The following is a 25,452-nucleotide window of genomic DNA, read 5'->3' as shown; positions in this document are numbered from 1 at the left end:
GAGAGAAAACTGTATTTGCCGCCAACTAGCCAGGTGACAGCTAACATATACTTAATTTTCTGCACCCTGTTTTCTCATTTGTAGAGATAATGATACCTGCCTTGCGGGGAGGCTGCAAGGCTCAAATGAGAGTGTGGGTCACGCGCCCAGCAGCTGGAAATCACAACATAAGGGTTGGTGCTCTGAGCTTCTCTGTCAGGCAGTGGCTAAGGCGGCTTTTGTGTCCCTTTCCTTCTTCCTTTGTGTTGAATCTTGACTCAGGCCCCAGGTCGGCTTGATGGCACCGTCCTGCCAGGAGGTCCGAGCTCTGGGAGCCACCTCGGTGCACACCTATCAGGGATAAAAGGTGATGACAGGCTCTGGAGTTTGCATTTTTACAACCCTTATCAAAACCTCAAGTTTTCTTATTTGTAAAATGGGGGTAATCGCAGACCTTCTCGTAGCAGTGCTGTGAGGATTAACTTAACAGAGACCGTATTGTATCAAGCCAAGCACCTGGCACAGAGTGAGCCTGCTGTCGGTGAGGGGGAGCTGTGCTCATTAGTTCACCTTGTCTGGACTAGAGACACGGGAACAGGCTCTGTGCAAATAACATCTCCCTCTCTCTCTCTCTTTCTCTCTCTCTCTCCACTTCTGTTTGCAGCAGCAAGGTGGGGTACAAGCACCCTGTGCTAAGCACCCATAATCCTCCGGGGGTGCCCCCCCGAAAGCAACACCCCACCATGTTTAACCTAATGAAGAAAGACAAGGACAAAGATGGTGGGCGGAAGGAGAAGAAGGAGAAGAAGGAGAAGAAGGAGCGGATGTCGGCCGCGGAGCTGAGGAGCCTCGAGGAGATGAGCCTCCGTCGCGGCTTCTTCAACCTGAACCGCTCCTCCAAACGTGAGTCCAAGACACGCTTGGAAATCTCCAACCCCATCCCCATCAAGGTGGCCAGCGGCTCTGACCTGCACCTGACTGACATCGACTCCGACAGCAACAGGGGCAGCGTCATCCTGGACTCGGGCCACCTGAGCACCGCCAGCTCAAGCGATGACCTCAAGGGCGAGGAAGGCAGCTTCCGGGGCTCGGTGCTGCAGCGGGCGGCCAAGTTCGGCTCCCTGGCCAAGCAGAACTCACAGATGATCGTCAAGCGCTTCTCCTTCTCCCAGCGGAGCCGGGATGAGAGTGCCTCAGAGACCTCCACCCCTTCCGAACACTCTGCTGCCCCATCCCCGCAGGTGGAGGTGAGGACCCTCGAGGGACAGCTGGTGCAGCATCCTGGCTCTGGCCTCACTCGGCCAGGGCCCCGGTCACAGGTCCCGGAGCTGGTGACGAAAAGGTTCCCAGCTGACCTGCGCTTGCCCCCCGTGGTGCCCTTGCCACCACCCGCCCTCCGGGAGCTGGAGCTGCAGCGGAGGCCCACTGGAGACTTCGGCTTCTCCCTGCGCCGCACGACCATGCTGGATCGGGGTCCCGAGGGCCAGGTCTACCGGAGGGTGGTTCACTTTGCTGAGCCCGGCGCAGGCACCAAGGACCTGGCCCTGGGGTTGGTGCCAGGTGACCGGTTGGTGGAGATTAATGGGCACAACGTGGAGAGCAAGTCCAGGGACGAGATCGTGGAGATGATCCGGCAGTCTGGGGACAGCGTGCGGCTCAAGGTGCAACCCATCCCGGAGCTCAGTGAGCTGAGCCGGAGCTGGCTGCGGAGCGGCGACGGACCCCGCAGGGAGCCAGCTGATGTGAGTGTCCCCCTGTGCAGCTGGGCCAGAGCCAGGATTGGGAACTGTACTTGGGTGGATGACTGGGGTACTCAGGAGCTGTGAAGTTGTGCCACTTCTTGGCCCCAGTGACAACTTACCTGGCCTGCAGGGTGGAACCACCTTAGCATGGGTTGGTCCATGGGGATATAGGCTTCAGGAGACAAGGGTGAGGGCTTTGGGCACCTTGTTTCCTGAGCCCTAAATCAGGGCACGGAGGCTCACATGGGTCACTTCAGATGAGAGATAGTCTGGACTACTAGTCCAGCCCAGCATCTGGACAAAAAGAGAGGAGTCCCATCTTTGGGCATTAGACTTGAAAGAAAAAGATGACTTATTTCAAATCAGGGCTGTCTTGGAACATCTAGGCTGTGCAGCTGTTCTGCGAGCTCTTGGGTAAGATGACTTCAGGCTTCCTCTTGCCCTTGAATGAGGAGCTGAATAGGAAGTAGGTTACAGAGACAAGTAGAGGCCAGATCATGAAGGACCTTGTAAGTCATGATAAGAATTTAGATTTTTGTCCCAATGAAATGGGACCATTGTGGAGTTTGAAGCAGGGGAGTGACTGGACCTGATTTATACAGATCACCTGGGTTCTAAGAGTCTTTATTACCTCTCCTGGAGGAAGAAAACACCCCAGAAACATAACAGGTATCAAGCCCACAGAAAAGGTATGACCTGAGTGTCCCCGAGACCCCAGCCTTTATCTGGCCCACACAAAACAGCAGTGGAGGGGGTGACATAGGAGCAGAAAAGATTTAGTCTATGTATGAGACGGTCTCCACGGGGACAGTGATCTCTAACCCCAGGGGTCTTTCAATAGAGTAGCTATGTATCAGTTTGGAATGTTCCACTGGAGACAGAACAGGAATGACAGGTTGGCCTCTGGCCATCCCTGTCTCCCAGCTGTGGGCTTTAGGATTGCCCAGATCTGGTCCAGTGTCCAGCCTGGCCAGAACCTGTCAGCACTAAGTGACCGGCCAGATGGGTCAAAGTCAGAAGTAGGAGGAAATGCTAAGGAAGCAGCCAGAGTCCTGATGCGAGCTTTCTCCCTGGGAGGGGAAGCAGATACTCAGATGGCAGCTCAGCTGAGCAGCATGGAGGGCCTGGAGGGCCTGGGAGCGGCTGGGTCAGAGTCTGGCAGGAAGCACAGGAGGTGGGTTCCAGACCTTCCTTTATCCTGGGCCCAGCAGAGCTCAGGCAGTTTTGCTAGTCAGTAAGGGATAGTGAGTGGGAGGGAGCCTGTTGTGGGAACCAGGGAAGGACCTGGACTCATTCATTCCAGAAACTCACACAGAGCAGGTACTGTGTGCCAGTCACCGGACTAGACTGAGCTCAGGGAACCACAGTGTGGCGGGAGTGGGCTTTATCCTAGAACCAGAGCCCATACCATGTCTGTCTACTTTCTCCCAGGCGGACGTTATTTTTAACAGATGGAATTTTCTTCTTCAAGAATGAATCCCCTGGGGGGGTTGTTGCCAGTTCCCTGTTGAACCACAGCACAGGCCTCTGTGGGGCCCTGGGCCTGGCATCCCAGATGCTATTTTGTTTGCTCTTTATAGCCTAGGGATCATCTTGGCATCTCGTATTTCTCAGCCGCTCTCCCTTTCCAATGAGCGGCTGCTCCCCCATCCCTGGGGAAGGGGGTGTTTCGGCTTCGGAGGCCCCAGTAGATTCCCCAGTACCGCCGGAGCTGGTATCCCTGAGATGCTGGCTTGCTTCAGCCCCTGTGGGGCAAGCCCAGCGGTGCCTAGAGGACTTCTTCCCCAGGCTGATGCCTAGGGGAATCCGGCAGGGGCCACACAGCAAACTCCAACCTCATGAGTCTCTGAGAACCATGTGAGAGGACAGTGAGAAGCACAGGGCTAAGGAAGCCCTGCATCTGTCCCTCCCTGGCAGGTGGCGGGGACTCAGGCCACCGCAGGGAGGAGCAGAGCGGGCCCGGCTTCCTGGCCTCCCGGGACAGACCGGGAGCTGGTGTGGGAGTGCCGCGGCCACCACGGTGGCTCTCCTCCTCCTCCTCCGTCTCCTCTTCTTCCTCCCACTCCCGCTCCGGCTCCTTTCCTTGGCAGCCGTTCTAAGCTCAGCTCCATGCCAAGAAGAGTCTTCCCACTTCCCTGAGGCTCCTGGGTGGGGTACTCTGACAACTCTGGCCCCGCGAGGACGGCTCCCGGCGGCCACCCTGCCCGTCACGCCATCCATCAACAGTGTCCACACATGGCCCGTCCCCAGGGAGCTCCGAGGGAACCGGCCGGCCATCTGTTCTCTCTCTGCACACAGATGGAGACCAGGCGTCATGGCTCCTCTCCATGGCCTGTTCAGAAGGCCCCAGGGAAAGACAGCCCCTCGGGTTTCCTTCTCACAAGAATGGTTGGCTCACACCTCCGTGTGTCCCTGTAGCTGCCAGCAAGGTTCCACTGGGAGTAGGGGTGAGCCACAGCAGGGGGATAGACATGGAGCCCTGATAGAGATCCCTCAGCAGGCCTGGGACACACAGCTCTTCTCCCCCCATCTAGTCTTCCCCTCCACTCGTTAAACAGACATGCGCTGAGCACCCACGGTGAGCTAGATCTGGGGAGCCAGCAGCAAGCCGCATGTAGCCCCAGGCCCCTCAGAACTCACGGTCTAGCGGAAGAGACAGTCAAGTAGCAGGGGATGTGTTGTTTGAGAAGCTCCCCAACAGGGGCCAGTACGGGGTCCCAGGGAGCACAGAGGAGGGACCGGAAGACCAGTCTTGGGAGTGATCCCAGGGAAAGCTGCCATCTGGGTGGGAGATGAATGCAGGGGAGGCAGGAGGAAGGGGAAGGCTGTGAGAGACACATACCAAGGCCTAGAGGTTGGAGAGAGAATGACACATGGGGGGGGGGATAAAGCTGGGGGACAGTGCATGGGGAATGAGGATTGAGAGAAGCAGCAGAAGCAGCAGGCAGGGGACAGGCCAACAAAGGCCCTTGTGAACTAGCCTAGGGAATGTGAACTTCAACCGAAGGGTGAGAAGCTCTTTAATCAGGAAGTGGTGGGAACAAATCTTAGAAAATCTCTGTGGAGAATGCTTTTGGGTGTAGCGAGAGCAGCCATGGGGAAAATAGTGAGGGCCCTGTCACTGTCATCCTAGTGGGATGGAGGCCCGCACTCGGGTAGGGCAGTGGCGATGGAGAGGGATTTCGGACGTGACTGACTGGTGTGGGGGAGAGAGGTGAGGAGAGCCAAATGGGCTGTCAGCTTTGGAGGAGGATGCTGAGTTCCTCCCTTGGCTCCTCAGGGAAAGTGTTTCAGGGTATTTGGTTTTGGATCAGTTACTCTTAAATTGTCTAAAGGCAAAGCATTCCCCGAGTCTGGCGAGATGAAAGAGAGTGTTGGTACCGACAAGGATCTGAAAACCCCAGCTGGATCAAAATTCTTTTCTCCTGCTCCATGAATCTGAGTGGGAAAGTCAAGGGCCCACTGAGAAGGATGAGGGCCCGGGAGGGTGGAGAGCTGCACCCTTCTGTTTGTATCCTCAGTGGACCCATTGCAGGGAGCAGGGATGTAGGATGTTCCTGCCAAGCTCCGAAAAGCCCACCTGCTTACCCCCAGCTGATGTCACTGTCCCTCTGCCACCAAGAGCCAGGGGAGCTAGCCCCCAAGGGGGCTCCACCCAGAAAGGGCTGCTTCCCTGAGATTCCGAAGTTGTGGTGGGAGGGGTGAGGTGGGGATTTCCAACAAGGCACCTGCCCCCTGCAGTCAGGCCTGCTTCCTCGGGCTCTGTATGGAGCTGTCAGGCATTTCCCAGAGATCTGTGATATGATTTCTTCTCCGCTTGGACTGTGGAGTTTCTACTCAAAGGTTCTAGGGCTACGAGGTTCCTTAAGAGGTTCTCATGTCTGTAAACCAGTCACCTGGTTTGCTTACATAGACATGTGTAAACCACCTTCCATAGATTTTGGGAGGTAGTAAATGCCTAGGATGATGGTTAGTACCTTTCCCCCTGCCTGGTTTCTGAAGCCATCAAGGGAAGGTAATTTTGCTGCTTCCTTAGTTAACCCATCCTGATGTGCTTTCCTGTCTTTGTTCCTGGTAAGGTTTTCTTTCTAAGGGGAACTCATGATGCTTCTGTTCCAACCCTTTCCCAGTAGCCCCGTCCTCAGAAACACCCAGCTGAAGGAAGAGCTGGGATGCTGGGTGCTCCCTAGATTTTTCCAGCATCTCAGGCTTATCGATGGAAATCAATGGCCTGAAAGGTGACTGGCAGGTCGGGGTTGCCTGCATCCGGGAGAACGGCAGGTGTCCCTCTGCCAGGAAGCCCTAAACCCTTGGGCAGAAGCTGTATGAGTATCACCAACCTCGTCCCCTGACCGCCAGGGACTTTCAGGAGGAGAGTACCAAGGGAAGACAGAAAATCGTCCTGGCCCAGGTCTGCCAGGCCCATGGGCTGTCCCTGGGGCTTCTGGTCATGGTGTTGCTGCCTGATACTGCCTGGGCTCAGTGTTCTAGAACACCTCTGTTACTAGAGTCACTCCAGATGATCCTTGGAGGGGTTTGGGGTTTTTTTGTTTGTTTGTTTGCTTGATTGAAACAAAAAATTCTTCATTTTGTGCCAAAGCTTTAGGCACGTCTGCCATCAGTCTTGCCATGTGAGAGCTCTGGCTTGGGGCCTCAGAGTAGAACCCAGACTCAATTCTTTTGGTGATGAGGTGGCTGGAGAGCTGATGGGTGAAAGGTCTTTGGGAGCATTTTGGCGGTTATCTATCCTGGATTAGTGGGATGCATGGGACCAACAGGATAGCCTGGTGGACAGGGTCATATCTATTCTGCTAGGTCTTCTTTCTTTCTCAGAGGCACATTCTGCCTTCTTCCTGACGAGCTGCCAGACGAACTACAGCCCCAGAGTGCCCTGGCCACCCAGTCCGTGGGTGGTGGGCATAGTGCCCAGGCCGCATTGAGCTGGGTGTGGGTACACGTCATGGTCATTGGTTGTTTTCGCCAGCACCGCTTGGCGCCCTGGTGTGGGGGCAGGGCCTCGGTTTGAGGTGGCCCACACTGGCCCCATCCAGCCCTGGCCACAGCACCATCCCCCCCCCCGGCCACACCCCTCCCTGGGGCCCACCCTGCTACCCCCTGGCCACTGGGTCTTCTGCTCCCTTCTAATCTCTTATTTACGTTGAAATGGTTCTGGAAAATACCAGATATGCAAACACCCAGACTGGGGGTGGGTGAGGAGTGGGGTGAAGGGGGGCGTGTGGCGGGTGGGAACACAAGTATTTTAAAAATGCTGCAGATCGCTACAGCGTTTCCCAGAAACCACAAGCACGCGGTCTGCCTGCCAGCAGCGCTCCCCGCCACCCCAACACCACTGAGCTGCTGGGCTCTCCTCATTTGCCTTAGCTGGAGGTGGAGAGTAGTGTCAGTGGGGGTAGGGGGCCAGTGACCCAGCTGGGGAGGGGGCTCCCCCCCCCCCCCCGGCCTGCTGGGGCTGCCTGGCGCTTCCATTGTCAGTCCTGAGCAGTGCAGATGGATGTGCCCCAGGCTTCCAGTAGCACTGTGGGCGCCCACCGTGCCAGATAGGCGCTGGGAAGGAGTGGAGTCTTCATGGCCCCCCACCTCCTGCTGTGCAGTTTGGTTGGGGGAGAAGGGAGGAGCTGGGGGGAGAGCCTAGTTCAGAGCCCCGCGTGGTGTTTGGCAGTCGCTTCTGTTCTGTTAAATACAGGGGACAGTGTCAGCAAAGCTCATGTTTTCAGCTGTTGGCTCTAGTTTAGTTGGGAAACTATTTCCTCAGACCTGGGTCCCCACTCTGGCTGCATTGATCTCCCGCTATGAGTTTCTCAGAATCAGGGCGCAACAGTCTTCCCCCAGCATGGCTTAGCCCAGCCGCTTTGCACTGACTTGGGGGGGGGTGGTGTGGGCAGGCAGGGAAGCAGGTAGGGTGTTCGTCCCAGGGGAAGGCAGCGCATGGCACGGTCGTCTTCCCAGGTGGTGATTAACTGATCTGGTAAAGATTCCCCAGAACAGCAATGCCCTGGGGGCCGGTCATGAGAGGGGACAGCTGGGCTGAGGATGGTGGCCAGTGTTCACTCTGTCAGGCACCTCTCTAGCTGCTTTACACATACTAACTCATTGAAAGTGCTCAACAACCCTTTGCAGCAGGTCATGCAATCATCTTTATTTCACAGACGAGGATACCAGATCACCAAGCGGTTAAGGATAAGTCTGTGGCCAAAGGTTTCAAGGCAATTTAAAGTCCCTTGTTGGGAGTTGAATTTAGGATATCAGCTCCTTGCCCTTCATGAGTGCGATGTATGGGGCAGGGGAACACAGTATCTGCGTATCCTTATAAATCCACCGGCCAGCCCAGGCCTATGTCCTCTTGGCCTCTATAGGCCTCGCCTCCAGAAGGGGAGGGAAGCGAGGAGTGACTGGCCATTCTTGCTGTTACTCTGTGGATTGTGAACTACAGGACGGTGAGACTGTCCTTCCAGAAGTTTAGCCAGAGGAAGCGAGCCCACACGGCAGCAGTGGGATTACATCGGGTGGGAGCTGGGAGAGGGACTGGGATGCTGGCCCGTTTGGCCCTTACTGACACATTAATATGGACATCTGCAGTACTTTGGGGTGGTGGGACCCCCCCAGAGCGTCACCTCTGATGGAAGACAGGTCCTCTCCTGTCCCACGGGGGCTGCACACTCTTGCTTCCTAGGGTGCACTGTGGGGGAAAGGTGAGCACGGGCCTCGTGCAAACTTAAATTAGGTATTCATTTCAAGTGGCAGAGGGCCTCGCAGGTGGTGGGTATGTAACAAAGAGTTCTCATTGGCTTCTACCATGGAGTCCCTGCTGTTCCTTATGTATGTCATGCTTTTCCTCGCCCATCCTCTTGCCCTCATAGGCGCTGGCCCCGGTTTGAATGTCACTTCCTCAGGGAAGCCTTCCCTGACCCTCTGAGTGGTCACCTCCTTCTCCTTCATTACAGTCATCAAGATTGTTGTTCGTTAGTCACCTCATTTCTCCAGTGCAGAAGGGCTTCGTGAGAGTTGTGGGATGTTTGTTGAAGGAAAGAAGATGGTTCTGTGCTCAGGAACTGGTTTCCCATTCTCTCTGCATGGTTTTCCTCATTTACCTCAGTTTGGGTTCCTAGAACCCTTTCCCCCACTCCGCCCCGCCCACCCTGACTCGCCTTGGTGACTTGTCCATGGTACCTGTCCCACCTTCACCCCCGGACTCCACTTCTTCTGTCCCTGGGCACTCAGCAGCCCCCACAGGAATGGAGGAGACAGGGACTCTAGGCATCCAGGAGCAGGTTGCAGGATGGTCTGCCTCCTGGCCCCGCATTGGTGTTTTTGGAAAGGCTCTGGGCTTGGATGAGTAGCAGATTTGGGGTTTTACGGGGGTCATATAGTGTGCAGCCCAGGGGACCTGGGAGCAATGTCCTTGGCATCCTAGCTGCAGGTCTCTGACGGGGAGGATGTGGCCCAGCAGGGCTCATGGCTCCCTCTCTCCTTCGGCTGCTTTTCCCACTCTGCCTGCGTGCTGGAATGTCAGCAGGCTGGGAATTTTCACAGCAAGGATTTTTCCCTGTCAGAGCAACAGATTCCAGCTGGAGCCTGGGGACAGCTCCCACATGGGCATTTGGCTGCCAGATAGGGCCAGGGTCCATTCTAGGCCACCCCACCAGCTCTGCTCTTGGAGCCAAGGCCCCACTCCCACCCTCCACGGGAAATGCAAATATCTGTCTCTCCACTGGGTCAGGTGGAACCTGGAGCTCAGGAGAGGCAATGGGAGGCCTTGGGCACCAGAAACTCCCCCTTGGGGAGGAAAGAACATGACTGGCCATATCCCACAAGCCTCACTTCCTCCCTGGGTGAGTGAGTCAGGAAGGGGAGCTACCTTGGATTCCATCCTCAGGTGGGGCTGTGGCTGCCAGACCCAAGTTCTCTGGCCTGTGGGGGCTACCCAGCCTGGGCAGGAGGTGGCCCTGGAGAGTTAGTCACCCTTATCATGTCTCCAGGGCCTGGTTCCCTCTCTGAGTGACCCTTTCCTGCCTCTGTGCCCTTTGCCCCTTGATCTCAGTTCCGCTGGCCCCTCCCTTCCACTCCCATTTCTGCAAGGAGCTGACTCACTTCCTCTCTCCCTCCCCAGCTTCTCTCACTGCCAGGCCCTGTGGGTACAGGGTACCCACAGGGAGGGGGGTCTCTCACAGGGTGCCTCCTAGGCTCCTTTTCCTGGCGGTAAGACGGAGGCTGCCCCTGGTGCTGGGCAGAAGAGGGCTAGGAGATGGAGTGGGCAGTGGGGGGCATGGCTCTGGGCTGTAGGAAGGCCAGATGTAAGTGGCCCCAGAACCTTAGCGCAATCGAGGTTGGATGTCAGAGGCCGTGGGGAGTGCCAGCCCCATGTCACCCTTTGGGTTCCGTGGAGGAGAAAGGCTGAAGATGCCATCCCTGTGACCAGGAGGCCTGTGTTTTCCCCAGAACAGAAGACATCTGCAGAGGGATCAATCTCAGCCCAGGGTGGCATGGGCTAGAGGCCAAGCAGTGATGGCACTGTCAGGCAGCATGAGATGGTCATGACTCTGTGACACCCCATTTCGTGCCCAGCCCCATCTCATCATGGAGAACGTGTCTGCGGATCCCAGCAGCGCCTTCCAGGGTCTGATACCGTCTCCCTGTCGGTTCTTCCTGCTGGGAGCCCTCGTCCTGCCTCTCCCGGCCCCCGCCTCTCTCATCCATGGGTTGGTCTAGTTGTGGAGCCCACTACAGAAGCTGGCTTAGAACAGTAGAAGGTTTCCCCCGCGAGTGGCTGGCATCATCTAGCTTGCCATCCTTGAATCTGTCAAGGCTGGGGAAGCCTGTGGTTTTAGGGCACTGGGGATTCAGCTTGTGCTGGGCCTGGCATGGCCTGGGATCTTCCCCTTCAGGGGGCCTAGGTTAGCTAAAGGGCACAGGTACCCGGTAAGAGCGAGTCCCCATTTTTCTTGGCCATGCAGCAAGTTCAATTGATACTGAAGGGAAACTGGGCCTACCCCTGGGAAGCCTGGGGGACTGCTGTGAACTGTCTTCCTAGAATCAAGCGACCAGCAAACATTCCAGCTCCCCTTCGCACAGGCGGCCTGCCGTGATCCTGATCCTGACCTCAGGAATTCTGGACCCTGACGGGTGTTCTCTTATTTAAATGAGGTTGGGGGTAGCAGGCTAGAATGAGGCCTAGGTGTGGTGAAGGTGAGGGGCACCTACCTGACGACTCCACCCAGGGTACTCTAATCCTCTCTGGCAGGAGGTCCACTACCCCCCACAGGCATGCAGGTACCTGTCTGGTACCTGTCTATGTACCTCTTCTAGAGTTTCTTTATTGCTCCCTGCCACTGGCCATCACTACCTGGCATTTACCTGTAGCTCAGAGCCAGGCTCTGGGACAGGATACCCAGTTTGAAAATGGCTTGGGACACACATGCATGTACATACACACACACACACACACACACACACACACACACACACCCCTATCCTACAAAATTTAAGCCAGGTGTCTTTTTCTCTCAGACTCTTCCAAAGAATTTCTGCCGCTGGCTTCAAATTCTTCTAACCGGCCTTCCCCTTCTCTCTCCAGACCAGAGGATGTGGTCTCCAGGGCAGGGCATGGCAGAGTTTTCTGGCTCCCAGCAAGGGCCTTGCATCTACCTTATTAACACATCAGTTCTCAGGTCTCTTTCCTGTGCCTTTAAAAGAGGGACCCATGTCATAAAGGGTCCCCTCTTCTCCCTCCCTACTCATTCTCTTCGAAAATCCCCAAGCTGTAGATTTTATTGTTGCTATAGAAACAGATGCTTGGCAAATATGAAGTTGGATGGAAGGGCTGGTTTTGGCTGTAGGAACTGATTTCAGCTCATTCAGGGAGGAGGAGGAGGAGGCAGGCAGCACAGGGGAAAAGGCCTACAATTCGGAAGAATGCAGATGGTGGTGTTATTAGTACATTGGGGTATATTGGGTACAACATGGACGCCGGAGCTGGACTCCTGGGTTCAAATCCTGACTCTGCTGCTTCCTAGCTGTGTGACCTTGGGCAAGTAATTTAATTTCTCTGTGTTTACCTTTCCTCATCGTAAAATAATAATAATACTTTCTTATAAGGTGGTTTTAAACATTAAATGAATCAATACCCGCGAATCACTTAGAATGGCATTACCCTCATCCTTAATCTGTCCGTAAGGTGCTGGGAGGTACTTGGTGCCTGAGAACTTGATGGGCCATCTGCCCAGGAATGCCACAGGCCTGCTAATGACTCAGCTCTGCTGCTGGTGGGGGGCGGGCTTAGGGGGCAGTGCAGCACAGTTTACAATTGTCCCTCGAATGATGCTTTTCCCCAAAGGGCCCTCTGGGTAAAGACAGGGAAATAAGACCCAGGTTGGTCCCCGTGTTTACTCAGGGCCACATGATGGCCTCAGAGGTTTGTCCATACTAGTCTGTAGTTCGATGCATCCTTAAAATTGTGCTCCTTTTCCGATGACTCCCTCCCTTCGGGTTCTTGACTTCTTTCTACCTACTTGTTTTCCAGTGGAAAAGACACTACTTTTTCGTGGTCTCTCTACAACGTCTTTTGTTTCTTCGTGCCTGTCTTGCTTCTGGATTAGGGCTAAGCAGGAGCTGAGGCCAGAACAGAGAGGCAGTCCCGACCATACCCATTCCTGGGCCTGTTCTCTGCTTTACATATGAGCTTGCCCGGACACTCCCACTTGGATTTTCTAAATCCTGTGGCAAAACCTTTCATATGAAGCACCCAGCAGAAACTAGTAGCTGTCAGATCTGTGTACTTTCTGTTCGCTTATTCCTCCATGGATCCTGGGCTGGGGAAGCTTGTTTCTGCCTCTCTAGCATGGCGAGTGTGCCCTGAAGTCCTTGCTCCACCATGCCCTCCTCCCCCTCTTCCTCATTTGGTTCATCTAGCGAGTGACGCAGGGAGGTGGCCAGTTGCAGTCCCCATTTGCCCCATGGGCAGAATTCCTGGCATGCTGCTCAGAATAAGGCTTTATGGGCCTTATTTGCCCTTGACAGTTCAGGGTTCTGCTGGGACGTCTCTCTCTGGGAGCCCTAACATCAGATGAGTTCGGCAGCCCGTGGTGTGGGGAAGCCCTCAGGCCACTACATTCCAGATGTCTTACCCATGCCTGGTCCAGAGATGCTGCAGAAACAAGGAACAATTGTGTGGCACTAAGGGGCTTTCTCCCAGGCCTGGGATGCCTTGGAGTGGGGGCTGGCTTCCATTCAGCTTTGCCTTTTATAGCCCCTCTGCATCTGGCTTCTGCTCCCTGGCTAGTTGTTCAACTGTGGCTCAATGGTGTCCCCCTCCCCCAGGTCTTTCTGAGGCCTTAGGGGTCAAGGCAAGGCACAAGGAGACGGGAGCCTCAGCAGACTCGGGGGCAGGGGGTGGGAGAGAACAGCAGGGGCCAAGGGCAACACCTGAGGGAGTCTTTGGCAAGGCTGACCAGGGCCCACTGAAAAGAGGACTCTCTGGATCAGAGCTGTCCAGTAGGACGTTCTGCCGAGACGGAAATGTTCCATAGTCTCTCCTTTCCAACTTGGTAGCCATTAGCCATATGTGGCTACTGAGCACTTGACATGTGGCTGGCATGACTGAGGAACTAAATCTTATTTTTTTAATTTGTTTTAATTTAATCCGAAGTATGCCCATTGTTTCGATTAAACTTAAGTAGCCAGACATGGCTATTGCCTGCTGCACAGTGCAACTCCAGATAGCTCCCAGAAAAAAAATGGTGGGATGTTTTTGAAGGATTCTGTCCTCTTGGAGTGCCCCTGGTGAGGCTGGGGTTGGTGTCATTTTCCCTTCCTCTCAGGAAGGAAGCCTCCTCCTCTCTGGCAATTTCTACACTTACCAACTCTGGAATCCTGATGCCCCAGGGCCGACAGGTCCCTGGCCGTGGGCCACCACATCTGGGGCAGTGTTTCCCCACCTTGCCAAGCATGTTTTCTGCCCAGCCTTGTAACACACAGGTGCTCACATGCCCCAGTGGCTTTGGCCAAGGCTGTTAATGTGGAGGTGGTAGGCTCGTAGGAAAAGGAGAAGCTTTGGCTTCATCCTTCCTACTTCTATGGAGGCTGAGTTTGCGATTTATTTTCACTTGAAAGGGTTCTAGAAATAGGTCCAACCAGAGCCTCCAGAGGCGAACACACAGATCCTCAAACATGTACTGAGTGCCCAGTGTTTGGAGGAACCCGAGGCTTGTCTAAAGCAGCTCCCTGACTCAGAGAATAAGCACCTTGGATTTCCAGCTCTCACACCCGCAAAGACCTTACTGAGGTTTTATTTAAATTTGTATGGCTGACCCTTAAACTGGCTTTCCTTTTTTTCTTCCCTGGAAATAGAAAAGAGTTGTCATTTATGTGAAAAAGAGAACAATAGTTCATTATGCTTATTCTCATGTCTGCCAGAGGGGGTTGGGGATGGGAATATTGTGTATGCCGTACATTTGGTAGACTCAGAAGTGAACCAAGTCTGGGTGGGATTTGGGCAGGGGTCTGGAGGATTTTGTCAAGACCAGCCACCCTTGGTTTTGGGCCTTGTGGGAGTTTGGCTAAGCAGAGGCAGTTTGGAAATCCCCAGGGGCCATGAGGAAATCCCCCGCAGCTGAGCGTCTTCGGGGAGCAGCAGGCCTACTGGAGTGGTCTCTGCAGGCAGCAACGATCTCACTCTGAGGGGACAGACTGCTAGTCTTAGCGGAGAGGACGAACCCAGATGTCACCACTTGGGCTCTGTGCCTGTGAGCAAAACCTTGGGTGTGCTAAGGCAGGCGCTGGGGGAGTGCCGAGCACTATGCCTCAGTGGTAGTGAAGGCAGTGATCTGGGGCGACCCTCTCTCCCTGACTTTCCTAGACTGCTACTCCCAGACCTCCTCCCAGCCCACAGGACTAAAGCGTCTCCGGAGTCTTATATTTATTCACATAGTCGTTCATTCATCCCTTTTATTCCATCAATAAGCATTTATTGAGTGCCCACTATATGCAGGGGCGGTTGGGGGGATGGACCGGCGATTAAAACAAAGGCAGCGCCGAGCTCAACGCTGCCCCTTCTCGCTATACCCTTCCAGGATAAAGCGAGAGGCCATCTTGCCGCGGCAGCCCCCTTGGTCTGGAGCTCCCGGGGGACGCCTCTTGGGGGCGTGGCCTGGACGGAGGTGAAATCCCGCGGCTAAGGCAGCCGGGCTGGCGAGAAGGGGGCGGCCGCCCTCTGCCGGGCTCCGGAGGCGCTGCAGGGCGGGTGCGTCCTGTAGCTCCGAGCGCACTGCGCGTGTGCGGGAGCTGGCCCCGCCCCTGCGTCTGTCGGCTGGTGGGCGGGGCCAGGAAGCGCGGCCCGGGCTCCCACTGGCCAAGACCGCCTACTGCCTGCCGCAAGGGCCTGAGTGTCTGGGCCCAGGCTGGGCTTGCACTTTTCACCACCTCCTCGAAAGAATGCATGCCCCCTAACGTCCCTAAATAAGGAGTTGTACTGATGACATTTTAACATTGCAAATTAGTAATAATACAAGCACTATACGATAAGTGTTCATATGTGGAGACTGTTTCTAGACCTTTTTAAAGGAATTTTGATTTAAAGAGGAACTAGAGAGACAAATAGGGTCAGAGCAGTATTCTTTTAAGATGTTAGGTAGAATGCCAGGCTCAGTGCTTTTTCAAGCTATCTCCTGAAGTCAGCCTCCATCTGACATTCCTGTTTTGGATAGTGGCTTCAGGCTGTCCTCTTGAAGTCTTGACAGCTTGAAACCTTGGAGGCTTTAGATCTTCTTCCCAACTATCACCCCCGTCCGCTTTCCAGCCTCCCCCACAGCCACCAATTCTCTGTCTTGCATCACCTTCTCTTCCCACTACCAGAATAGGGCAGACCCCCGCCCATCTTTCCTCTGGCCATAACGTTGACTTCCAGTGGTCTTTCAGCTTCCAGCCTCCTTTGCTTCCCAGCATCCTTCTGTTAGATGAGCATTCCTAAAGCACAGGTTTAATCATGCCCCTTCACTCTCCAGAAACCTGCTATGACTCCCACTGTTTTCTAGGCAAGAGGCAGAGTGGAAGGAGCCAGGCTTGGAGTCAGAATAACTAGAGTCCTAACCCAGGCCTTGCCAGTCACTATCCATATGGTTGCAGGCAAGTTATTTAACCTCTGTAAGCCTCAGTTTCCCAAACCACCATTCCCCTTTTGCAGCACTCACCTCCCAGGATTTTGTGAGGAAAAAAAGTTGCACTGTCCCAGAGCCACAGCTAGTGCTCAGAATGTGCCTGCTTTGTCTTTAAGCTGCTTACCTCACTTTTGTCCTCAGGCACCACCCTTTCTGTTGTAAGTGATGGAGCCCAGCTGACCAGGTTTAACAAGAAGAACTGCAGAGGCTCAAACATCTGAAACATTCCAGGGGTAGAACTGGTTATAGGCTCAGCCTTATCTAGAACCCAGGCCTTTTCTAGGTCTCTCAGTTCGTCTTCCATGTCGGCTTGGTCCTCAAACAAGTGGTGGGCAAATGGCACAGCACAGGTTTCAGGTCTTGTGGGGAAAGAATAATCCCAGAGTTTCATTCTATGGCCTTGATACTGATTGGGTCATGTGCCTTCCATGAACTAATAATCCCTGTAGTCTGGAGTCATGACACGCTGTGGGCCCAACTCAAGTCACATGCTGGGGTAGGTTGAAATTGGGGTGCTCTAGGCAGGAAATGGAAGGATGGATCGTGGGCAGCTGAAACCAGACCTGTCCACTGTGGCATACAGGCCTTCTTGATCTGGCCCCACTGACCTTTCCAGCTTTGTCTCGCATTGTTTACCTCTCTGTGTCCTACACTTCACCCAGTTTCATGCTTTCCCAGTTTCTTACCTTTTGTCATTCTAGTCCTTTACCCTGGAATTCCCTTCCTCCCTCGTCTCCTCCTGACAGACTTCCTTCCATCCTTCATGGCCCAGCCCTGAGCGGCCTCTAAGCTATCTGCCTCGTTCCCCAACAGGAAAAGAGATCTGCCTCAGAATCTCCCTAGAACATTATCAGCGCCCCTTTTGGAACACAGAGCAGATTCTAAGTCGAATTCTAATTCTTTGGGTACATTTGTTGTCTCTTCTTCTGGTCTGCATGTTTGCTGAGGTCAGGGTCTACATCGGCTTCACCTTATTTCAACTGCTTGCTCACTCACGTGTCGAGCACTGTCTCTGAGCAGGGCCCAGTGCTAGGTGGGTGCAGGGGGCACAACCGTGAACAACGAACATATCACCCCTGCCTCAAGAAGCTCATAGTTTAGTTGTGAGGAGACAGAAAAAGTAGCAGGCATTGGGCTTCCCCACAGTGTTGACCTTGAAGGTGTGACACCAAACCACTAGTTGAGTACTGGAATGACTTCCTTCACTCCTCAGAGCTTCCCGTGTAGCCGTGTAGTCAGCCCCCCAACCCCCAACCCCACTCTCCTTCACCACCCTGCCGGGCCCAGGGTCACAGAACTAAGGACCTCTCCCTCACCCCATACCACCACCGACATGGGAGAGCAGAGTAGTTGAAGTTGTGACTCTGTCCGGATATCCCTTTTTTCCCTGTTGTGTTCCACCCAGTATATCTTACAGTACCTTTCGGATGAGTTAGTCAAATCCAGTGGCTACTTACTGAGCGCCTACTATGTGCTTAGTGACCTTCGAATCTAATCCTGTGTCGTGTCTATGCCTCTTCTGTTGTGTCTAGCAGAGCACCATATTGAGGATAAAAAAGAAGCACTGTATGTGGTGATGTCTAGGTATAGACAGTGAGGGCTGTGGTTTTTGATGATAATTTAATCACTACCTACAGTTTGCCAGGCCTAATGCCAAGGTGCTTTACGTGTACTATCTCTTTAAATTCTCACAAGCCCATAAAGTGGGTAGACCATGATAAGGCAAGCCAGTAGAAACTCCAAGGAGCTGAGTAACTTTCCCTCAGGTCAGACACCAAGAAAGTTGCTGAGCTGGGATTCAGACCCAGGTGGGCCTGACAGCGAGTGGGTGGTCTTTGCACTGTGTCGCCCGGCAGGCCTTGGGGTCCAGGGAAGGCTTCATAAAGGAGGTGAGACTCAACAGAGATGGACCTCCACAGATAGGAAGGGGTGGGCAAGGGAGAGAGGCATTTGCTCTGGTGGTGATGAGGGTAGGGACTGGGAAGATCAGCCTGAGAAAGTGAGAGCAAGGTGTGCTGGGGAAAGGGAGATGGAGGGAGAAAGGGGAAGGGGAAGTGCCAGGAGGCAGGTCCAGGGGGCTGTAGGTGGGCTGGCTTGGTGTGACTGCTGGGCTGCCTGGGGTCATAGGTTGGGCTTCCTGAAGACTCGGGCCTGGCCCTGAGGCTGCACCGACCTTGGGCAGCAGATGACTGTGTGTGTGGCTGTGTGTGAAGCTGAATGAGTGACCAGGGCCTCAGTTTCCCCTCTGAATGAAGAAGCCTGCCCTTGTCACTGAGGGAAGAAGCTGCTTTGAGAAGATCTCCATCAGTAATGCGAGTCAACTCAGAGACAGAACCAACAGAATCTAGTCTGAATAGAAGAGGAGTGGATCCACACATGGTGACTAATAATCCAGGACAAGACTCTGAGGGTAAAGTGACACCCTGGTCACCCAGAAGTCATCTTCCAGAGCACTGCTGAATGGAAGGTGGGCCTAGAAGGCCCTCAAGCAGGCAAAATAGAGGACAGCAAGTCTGCCGGTGAAAACCCAGCCACTCTCACAGGAGAGTGGCTCTCTGGTAATCTGCTGGCTTTGCTCTGGACTCTGTGGTATCAGGCTTGGTTATCTGGTTTCCTAGCCTCTGACAGAAACTGCTTATTAGAAGGAAGTGAGACTGTCCAGATCACCTGCACTGACAGGCAGAGTGACAGCTGATGGCCTGACCAGGGAGGGGACAAAAGCAGATAGATGGACACAAAGGGCTTCTGGCCTTCCCAGAAGGGGTGTGGAGAAAGGCCCCAGGTGGCTACAGTACCTAGGACAGGGCTGGTGACCTTTGGGAGTGGCCAGGGGCATTGGTAGGACAGGAGCCAGACTGGGAAGTCCGGAGTCCTCACAGTGGCGGTGACATGCCCCTCAGTACAGGGTAGAAACGAGGTGGGTTCAAGAGACGAAGCTCGGGCGCCTCGGTGGCTCAGTTGGTTAAGCATCTGCCTTTGGCTCAGGTCATGATCCCAGAATCCCAGGATTGAGCCCTGTGTTGGGCTTCCAGCTCCTTGGGGAGTCTGCTTCTCTCTTGACCTTCTCCCCTCTCATGCTCTCTCTCACTCTTTCTCTCTCAAAGAAAAAAAAAAAAAAAAAGAAAAGAAAGAGATGAAGCTCAGGGGCTTCTGGGTGACTCAGTCGTTAAGTGTCTGCCTTCAGCTCAGGTCATGATCCCAGGGTCCTGGGATCAAGTCCCGTATTGGGCTCCCTGCTCAGTGGGGAGCCTGCTTCTTCCTCTCCCACTCCTCCTGCTTGTGTTCCCTGTCTTGGTGTCTCTCTCTCTCTCTGTGTGTCAAATAAATAAATAAAACCTTTAAAAAAAAAGAGAGAGAGAGAGTGGAAGCTCCGAATTTGAGATGTTTGAGAGGGGTTTTACTTAGTGTTTTACTTAGAATTATAAAATGTCTATTTTTATGATTTATAAATTAGTAACAGAATTTAGAAAACTACTCAAAATAGAAAATATTTTGTCCCTTCATGGGACTAGTCTTCAGTTACCTGGAAATTTTGCTGTGATATTTTTCTTTTCTCCCCCGTTAATGATCCCAGATAGATAATAATGGTTAAAAAGTATGGAAAACCTTTTCAGTAAGTTCATTGAAAACTTCTGTGTGAGACACTGTTCCTAGAGCAAGCACTAATTCATTTAATGCCTGCAGGAACCCTCGGTGGTAGTACTATCATTGCCCCCCTCGTAGAAGTGAAGAAATCACACCACAGGCTTCAGCTGTGTAGCTTACCATGGGAACAAGCCACGACTGAGCTAGGCTGGCTGGACCTGGAAGTCTCCCTGTTGACCACGGTGCACCAAGACTAATTCCTTCAAGTGGTTCTCAGACTCACCAGGAGGGCTGGCTAAAGCACAGGAGCTGGGCCCCATATCCAGAGTTTCTGAATCAGTAAGTCTGGAGTGGAGGAGGGGTTGCCCGTCCGGGGACCACACTTTGAGAACCAAATCCTTTCACTCACTGAGATTTTACCGCTCATATACTGACCATGCCAAAGAGTCACTGGCAGGCAGAACCTCATTTTGCAGATGAAGGCCGTGCAAGTCACATGCCCACGATCACACAGTTAAGTCCTTCCTTTCTTTCCTCCGTCATTCACTCAGGCACTCAGTGATTGAACAAAGGAACACTTTTTTTTTTTTAAATAAGTTTTTTAAAAATTTATTTGTCAGAGAGAGGGGGTCGCCTGAGTGGCTCAGTGGGTTAAGGCCTCTGCCTTTGGCTCGGGTCATGGTCCCGGGATCCTGGGATGGAGCCCCGAATCAGGCTCTCTGCTCAGCAGGGAGCCTGCTTCCTCCCTTCTCTCTGCCTGGCTCTCTGCCTACTTGTGATCTCTGTCTGTCAAATAAATAAATAAATAATCTAAAAAAAAAAAAAAATTTGTCAGAGACAGCACGCACAAGCAGAGAAAGAGGCAGAAGCAGGCTCCCCGCTGAGTAGAAAGCCCGATTCGAGACTCGATCCCAGGACCCTGGGATCATGACCTGAGACAAAGGCAGACACTTCACCCACTGAGCCATCCAGGCATCCCAGCAAAGGGATATTTCGCACCAGGTGTTATGCTGCCTTCAAATTGAGCGGTGGTCAGCCTTGCCTACCTCTAAGAATCATTTGGGGGGAGCTCTTACAAATCCTAGTGCCCAGACTTCCCTCCCAGACCAATTAAATCAGAGACCAGGGGGAAGGGGGTGATTCAGGCATCCGTATGTTTGAGTCCCCTGGGGGATTTCAGTCTGCTGCCAAGGTTGGCACCATTGTGTCAGGAAAGCCCTGGGGATGTGATGATCTCCAGCATAGCACATGCCCTGGAAGGCCCGGAAGATCTCCCTGGGGAGACACAGCAGTCCCTGGAAAGCAGAGGCAGGAACCCCATGTCCTCATGGCCACCTGTGGCCAGTGTATGGTGGGGGGTGGGGGGTGGGGGCGGTGCTTCGCTGGGCTTTGGTCCTCTTAGACCGTGCTTACCAGCCTTTTCTTTTTTTTTCTTTTTTTTTTTTTTAAAGATTTTATTTATTTGACAGACAGAGATCACAAGTAGGCAGAGAGGCAGGCAGAGAGAGAGGAGGAAGCAGACTCCCCGCAGAGCAGAGAGCCCGATGTGGGGCTCGATCCCAGGACCCTGAGATCATGACCTGAGCCGAAGGCAGCGGCTTAACCCACTGAGCCACCCAGGTGCCCTTACCAGCCTTTTCTCAGAGAAAGTCATGCTGTTTACAGGACCCAGTGGGCTTACAAGACTGGCCGGGGTGGCAGGCCTGGGGGTATCCAGCCCCCCTTTGTGGGACACTGGTTAGGTGACAGCTCTGTTCCAGGCCTTTCCTCCCTCCCCACCCCACCCTTTTTTTTTTTTTTTTTTTTTCCTGGAGAGGAAAAGACAGACCAGCTTCCTTTTTTCTCCAGAGCTGACAGCTTCTGAGACAGCCTCAAAACGCCTGTCTTTTGGCTCCTTCCCATCTGCCCCTAGCTCCCATTTCATCCTCTTGCGAGCCTGGGGCAGGGGTGGGGGTGGGTATGGGGTTGGCCCCCCGCCCTGGTCTGGGCATCCAATGGTCCTACCCAGAGAGCAGGGCCAGGCTTTCCCTTGATAAGGAGCGCTGGCTTTTCACCGGCAGCCCTTGCTCATTGGCCAGACACCCACGATTTCCTCCGCAGGGCCAAGACCCACCCAGCACACCCTCCTCTGTGCCTGCGCAGTCTCCGGCAGTGGGGGGTGAGGGGGGATGTGCAGGGAGAAGGCCGTTGATTCCGTGCATGTCCCCAGTGTATTTCCGGTAAAGCAGCCACAGCGGGCCTCACACGAATCGTGCGGGTCTCTGTTCCTGCCTGACTTTTCCAGGATGGCTGCGTGGCTGCCGATGGGGCACAGCGTGCAGCGGGCCCCATGTACTGGATTGGATGTGACGTTAGTGGCTTTCTTGGCCTCTGCCGCAGTAATTAGATGGCTGGGGTGAGCTTATGATTTGTGTGTTCTCAAGAGTACTGTGATTGAGTGTTCATGCATGATGGTGTGCGTGTGTGTGTGTGTGTGTGTGTGTGCGCGCGTGAATGCGCATGTGCTTGTCTTAATCCTGGCCTGTGGGGCCGGGGGCTGCAGATCTCAAATTCCTCTGCTATTTTTAGGGGCCATATCAGCCCAGCTGTCCAGGAGCCCGGGTGTGTGTCAGGAGGAAAGTCCCACCCTCCCTGTCCCTTGCCCCTAACCCTCCAACACCGCCTAACCGCCCCCCCACCACCACCACCCTGCCGGTGCCCTCACTCTCAGCGCCTCCTCTTCCCCTTCCACACACACTGTGTAACCCTCTCCATCCTGGCCTACCTGGTCCCGGCAGTCCTGGAGGTCACTCGCTCTCTGGGACAGGCTGCAGCCAGGGTTGGGCAGCTCAACTGGGGGGGAGGGGCCTGGGGGGAAGGAGGGGAACAGGGGCGGGGCTGCGGCCAGTGCTATTTTGAGCGGCTAGCGGCTAGCGGAGCAGCATCCGTGAGGAGACTCCTTGCTCCTGGTTGCTCCAGGCCAGGCCATGCGGGTGAGTGTCCCTCTGACCCCCCCACCCCGGAAATGTCCCAGGCTCCTCAGGCGGGTTCCTCATTTCCGAAAGGAGGGGCCTTTCTGTTATTTCCCCAGATGTGGCTGAAGGAGGTTGGGGGGGTGGTTAATGACTTGGGGCCCCTCTCTGAGCTTCTCTGTAGGGAGGGTATCTTCAAGCTCAGGCAGCCTCCCACCACCTCAGAGGCAAGGCCCTCCTGGCCCTGACTCATGACTTTGAGAGTTTGGGCGGGGGGCACCATTTTCTAACCCTGGCTGTCCTGGGACCGCATCAGCTTGCCCGCGGGCTGTGACACGCCTTCCCCACAGACCATTAGCGCTTGCGGTCTACATTCCTTGGGGCGCTATTTTCTTCTGGGGCCTGAGACCCCAGTACCTTCCAGACCTTGGGAAGTCTTCTTCCTGCTTTGTGTTCCTGCCAGTGTGGCCCTCCACCCTTCATTCTCCTGGTAGACAAGAGAAAGGTGGTAGAGAGGGGTGGTCCCTCAGGTTGTCAGGGGGGGACTCAGCATAGCCTCCTGCATTTCTGTGGCTCTGACACTTGGAAGGGGCACAGATGGCATCTCGGGGATGCCCTGTCTGTAGATCTCCTTTTCGCTGAGATTACTCCAGAGGAGTAAGTTCCTTAAAAAAGCAAGTGAGGAGAGAGACATAGCCGCCTCCCCGTGGTTCTGTTTCCCCCCATGCCACCCCCTCCCAGACACTGAGGGTCAGGTTTTTGGTCATGTCAGCAGTTGGCAGCGTGTGGGCTGGCCCAGAGCAGAGGTCTACGGAAAGCCTGAGACGTGCCTAAGACGAGCATTCGTCTCTCCCCGTGCCCAGTCCCAGCCACAGAACTGGCACCAGTGCTGAGGTGTGTGGGGGTGTAGCTGGGGGTGGGGCCAGGGAGATGCCTCACCCCACAAGTTGGGTGCTTCCTGGTCAGGCCTTCTCCCCTCCCCACCCCACTGCATCGGGGGCCCCGGGGCCACCAGCACTAGGTCAAAGATTGAAGGGGCATGCATGGTGATGGTGAGGCAGATGGCAAAGGGCCTGGCAGACGGGCAGTGAGGGTCCTCAGGGGAGGGAGGGAGGCCTCCAGCAGGTCCAGCCGTTGGAGGAGGAACCTTGGGCCTGTCTGCAAGTGTAGTGGCAGCAGGAAGCCATTCCAGTGCACCTGCTTCCTCCCGGGCCAGCCTGGCTCTCGGTGAAGGCGGGCTCTCGAAGGCGGGCTCTCGGCTGCTTTCTCTTCCGCCCCATGCTGGGGGAGGGCTCTCCCTGGAGGCTGGACCGAAGGGGCCAGGCAGCCCTGCCAAGCTCTCATCCCCGTCCTCCTCTGGCTGGCAGCATGGCCTTCAGGCCACTCCCTGCAGACAGAGCTCTGTGCAAAGCCTATTCGGGTCATGGTGGAAGAGCAGGTCATCTCTGGAAGCCCTTGCTTTCTTTCTCTCCAAGCTGTTATTCTGGCCGCTGACATCATGGAAGTTCGGCAGTGCAGGTGGACCGAGGGAGGCGGGGGCAGGGCCTGCTTCCACCCCTTCCAGTGAGCCCAGGAGGTTCTTGCTGGAGGACAGGCCTGGGTGTGAGTTCTGATCCGCCACTTGCTGCTCTGCGACCTCGGCCATTTGTTTGCTGATCCCGTTTGCTCATTTGTAAAGTGGGAATCAGAGTAGTATGTCCTTCAGAGGACTGTTGTGGGGATTGGATGAGATCATGCGTGCAGAGGACACAGCGCGGTGCCTGACAGGACAGGCTCAGCAAAGGTTAGCTGTTACTGCAGTTCTTTCTTCCCTCTGCCTTCATCCCCCGCTCCCATCCCTAGATAAGAAGGTGCTCGGGTGGGGCTGGCAGGGAAGGGGTCTCCTGGGAGCTACTCTCTGCTGCTCAGAACGGGAAAGGAGAGGGAGGGAGGGTTCCATGTCTCTTTCTCCTCTAAATGTGCTCTAGATTTGGTAGAGGGAAGAGGGGCCAAGTTCTAGGTCACAGACAGCAGGATCTCCTCTTTCTCTTCCCACTTCCCTTGGGATCTCCCGGTGTATGGATATCTGCAGGGACACTGGAACCTCGATGCATTTTTCCCCGGCCTGGGAGTTCCATGCTCTTGGGGAGCCTGGTGGGCGGAAAGCTTCTCCTAGGGGCATTTGTGCCCCATTCCCTCTTGTGAGGGGCACAGAGAATGGGAAGGTAAGGGCGGCTGCTGCTTGCTCATCCCTGCAGAGGCTAAAATGCAGCCTGGTCCAGCCCCCTGAGTGTTGGAAGCCTTCCCAGGCTGAGCATCGATGGGTCCCCGAGCACATTTCTTGGATGTCTCCTCTTGGAGAACAAATGCTCTCAGCTATTATCTCCTCTGCTTTTTCTTTTTTATGGACTATTTAGCCCTCTTTACAATAGAAATAAGCAGTAAGTAACAAATACATAACAAAATAAATACCAAATGTCTCTGTTGTGTCTAATTTACACAATTTACAAGATGACGATGATCACTGTTTGCACGCTATTTCGGTCCTGGTTTCTTTGATTGATCTTAGGTGTTTTCCCTACAGTGACGGTGGTCACACATTCGTTAGTTTAAATGGTGACATAACAATGCATGGGTCCAAGTACCATAGCTCACCTATCCCTTCCCTAATGCTAGGATTTGGGTGGTTTCCAGGTTGTGCTCCTACGTAGAGTGCATCTTGAAAAGTCTCTCTGTGGGTTTGTGGGTTTGTGGGTTTTTTCTTTCTCTGCCTTGCTTTAAATCAGCTCATTGCTTAGACATTCCTGAAGATGGGATGGCTAGAGCCAAAGGGTGATGCATTTTGTGGCTCCTGTTCCTTCCCAAAGAGCTACTCAGCAATTTCAGAGTGTCCCCGCCCTCCCCTCTCACCCCGTGGCATCGAGTGTACTAGTTATTGTTGCTAAGTTTAGAGAGTGTCCCTCCCTTGTGTTCCCCTCATCCCCGGGAATCAGGATTGGCAAATGTTATTCTCCTCAGTTTACAGTTGAAGGAAGAGACCAGAGAGGA

At 54.4% G+C, this 25,452-nt stretch overlaps 1 protein-coding gene and 1 long non-coding RNA gene across 16 annotated transcripts in view; one reads left to right on the top strand and one right to left on the bottom strand.

The window, feature by feature from the left end:
• Positions 1–25,452, top strand: part of MYO18A (myosin XVIIIA) — a 94,002-nt gene that overhangs the window by 10,540 nt on the left and 58,010 nt on the right. For 10 of the 14 annotated variants that reach the window (XM_059149910.1, XM_059149909.1, XM_059149911.1 and 7 more), the window contains exon 2: positions 644–1,721. In XM_059149910.1, the coding sequence (XP_059005893.1) occupies positions 723–1,721 (999 nt within the window). In that variant the 5' untranslated portion in view covers positions 644–722. Of the gene's footprint in view, positions 1–643; positions 1,722–22,371; positions 22,447–25,452 lie in introns of those variants that run through there. The other 4 variants (XM_059149914.1, XM_059149907.1, XM_059149900.1 and 1 more) reach the window with 3 other exon arrangements.
• Positions 14,647–22,336, bottom strand: LOC131816845 (uncharacterized). Of its 2 annotated transcripts, XR_009348202.1 has the most exons (3): positions 22,239–22,336; positions 16,014–20,769; positions 14,647–15,698 (listed from the first exon to the last, which is right to left on the bottom strand). It is a non-coding gene; the product is annotated as an uncharacterized LOC131816845 (long non-coding RNA). The 2 variants fall into 2 exon arrangements; XR_009348201.1 differs by having other exon boundaries at positions 14,647–20,769.

Source organism: Mustela lutreola, chromosome 15 (genome assembly GCF_030435805.1).
Source record: "Mustela lutreola isolate mMusLut2 chromosome 15, mMusLut2.pri, whole genome shotgun sequence".
Classification (NCBI taxonomy): domain Eukaryota; kingdom Metazoa; phylum Chordata; class Mammalia; order Carnivora; family Mustelidae; genus Mustela; species Mustela lutreola.
Note: the sequence above shows the minus strand (reverse complement) of the source record. Positions and strands in the feature narration are given on the sequence as shown.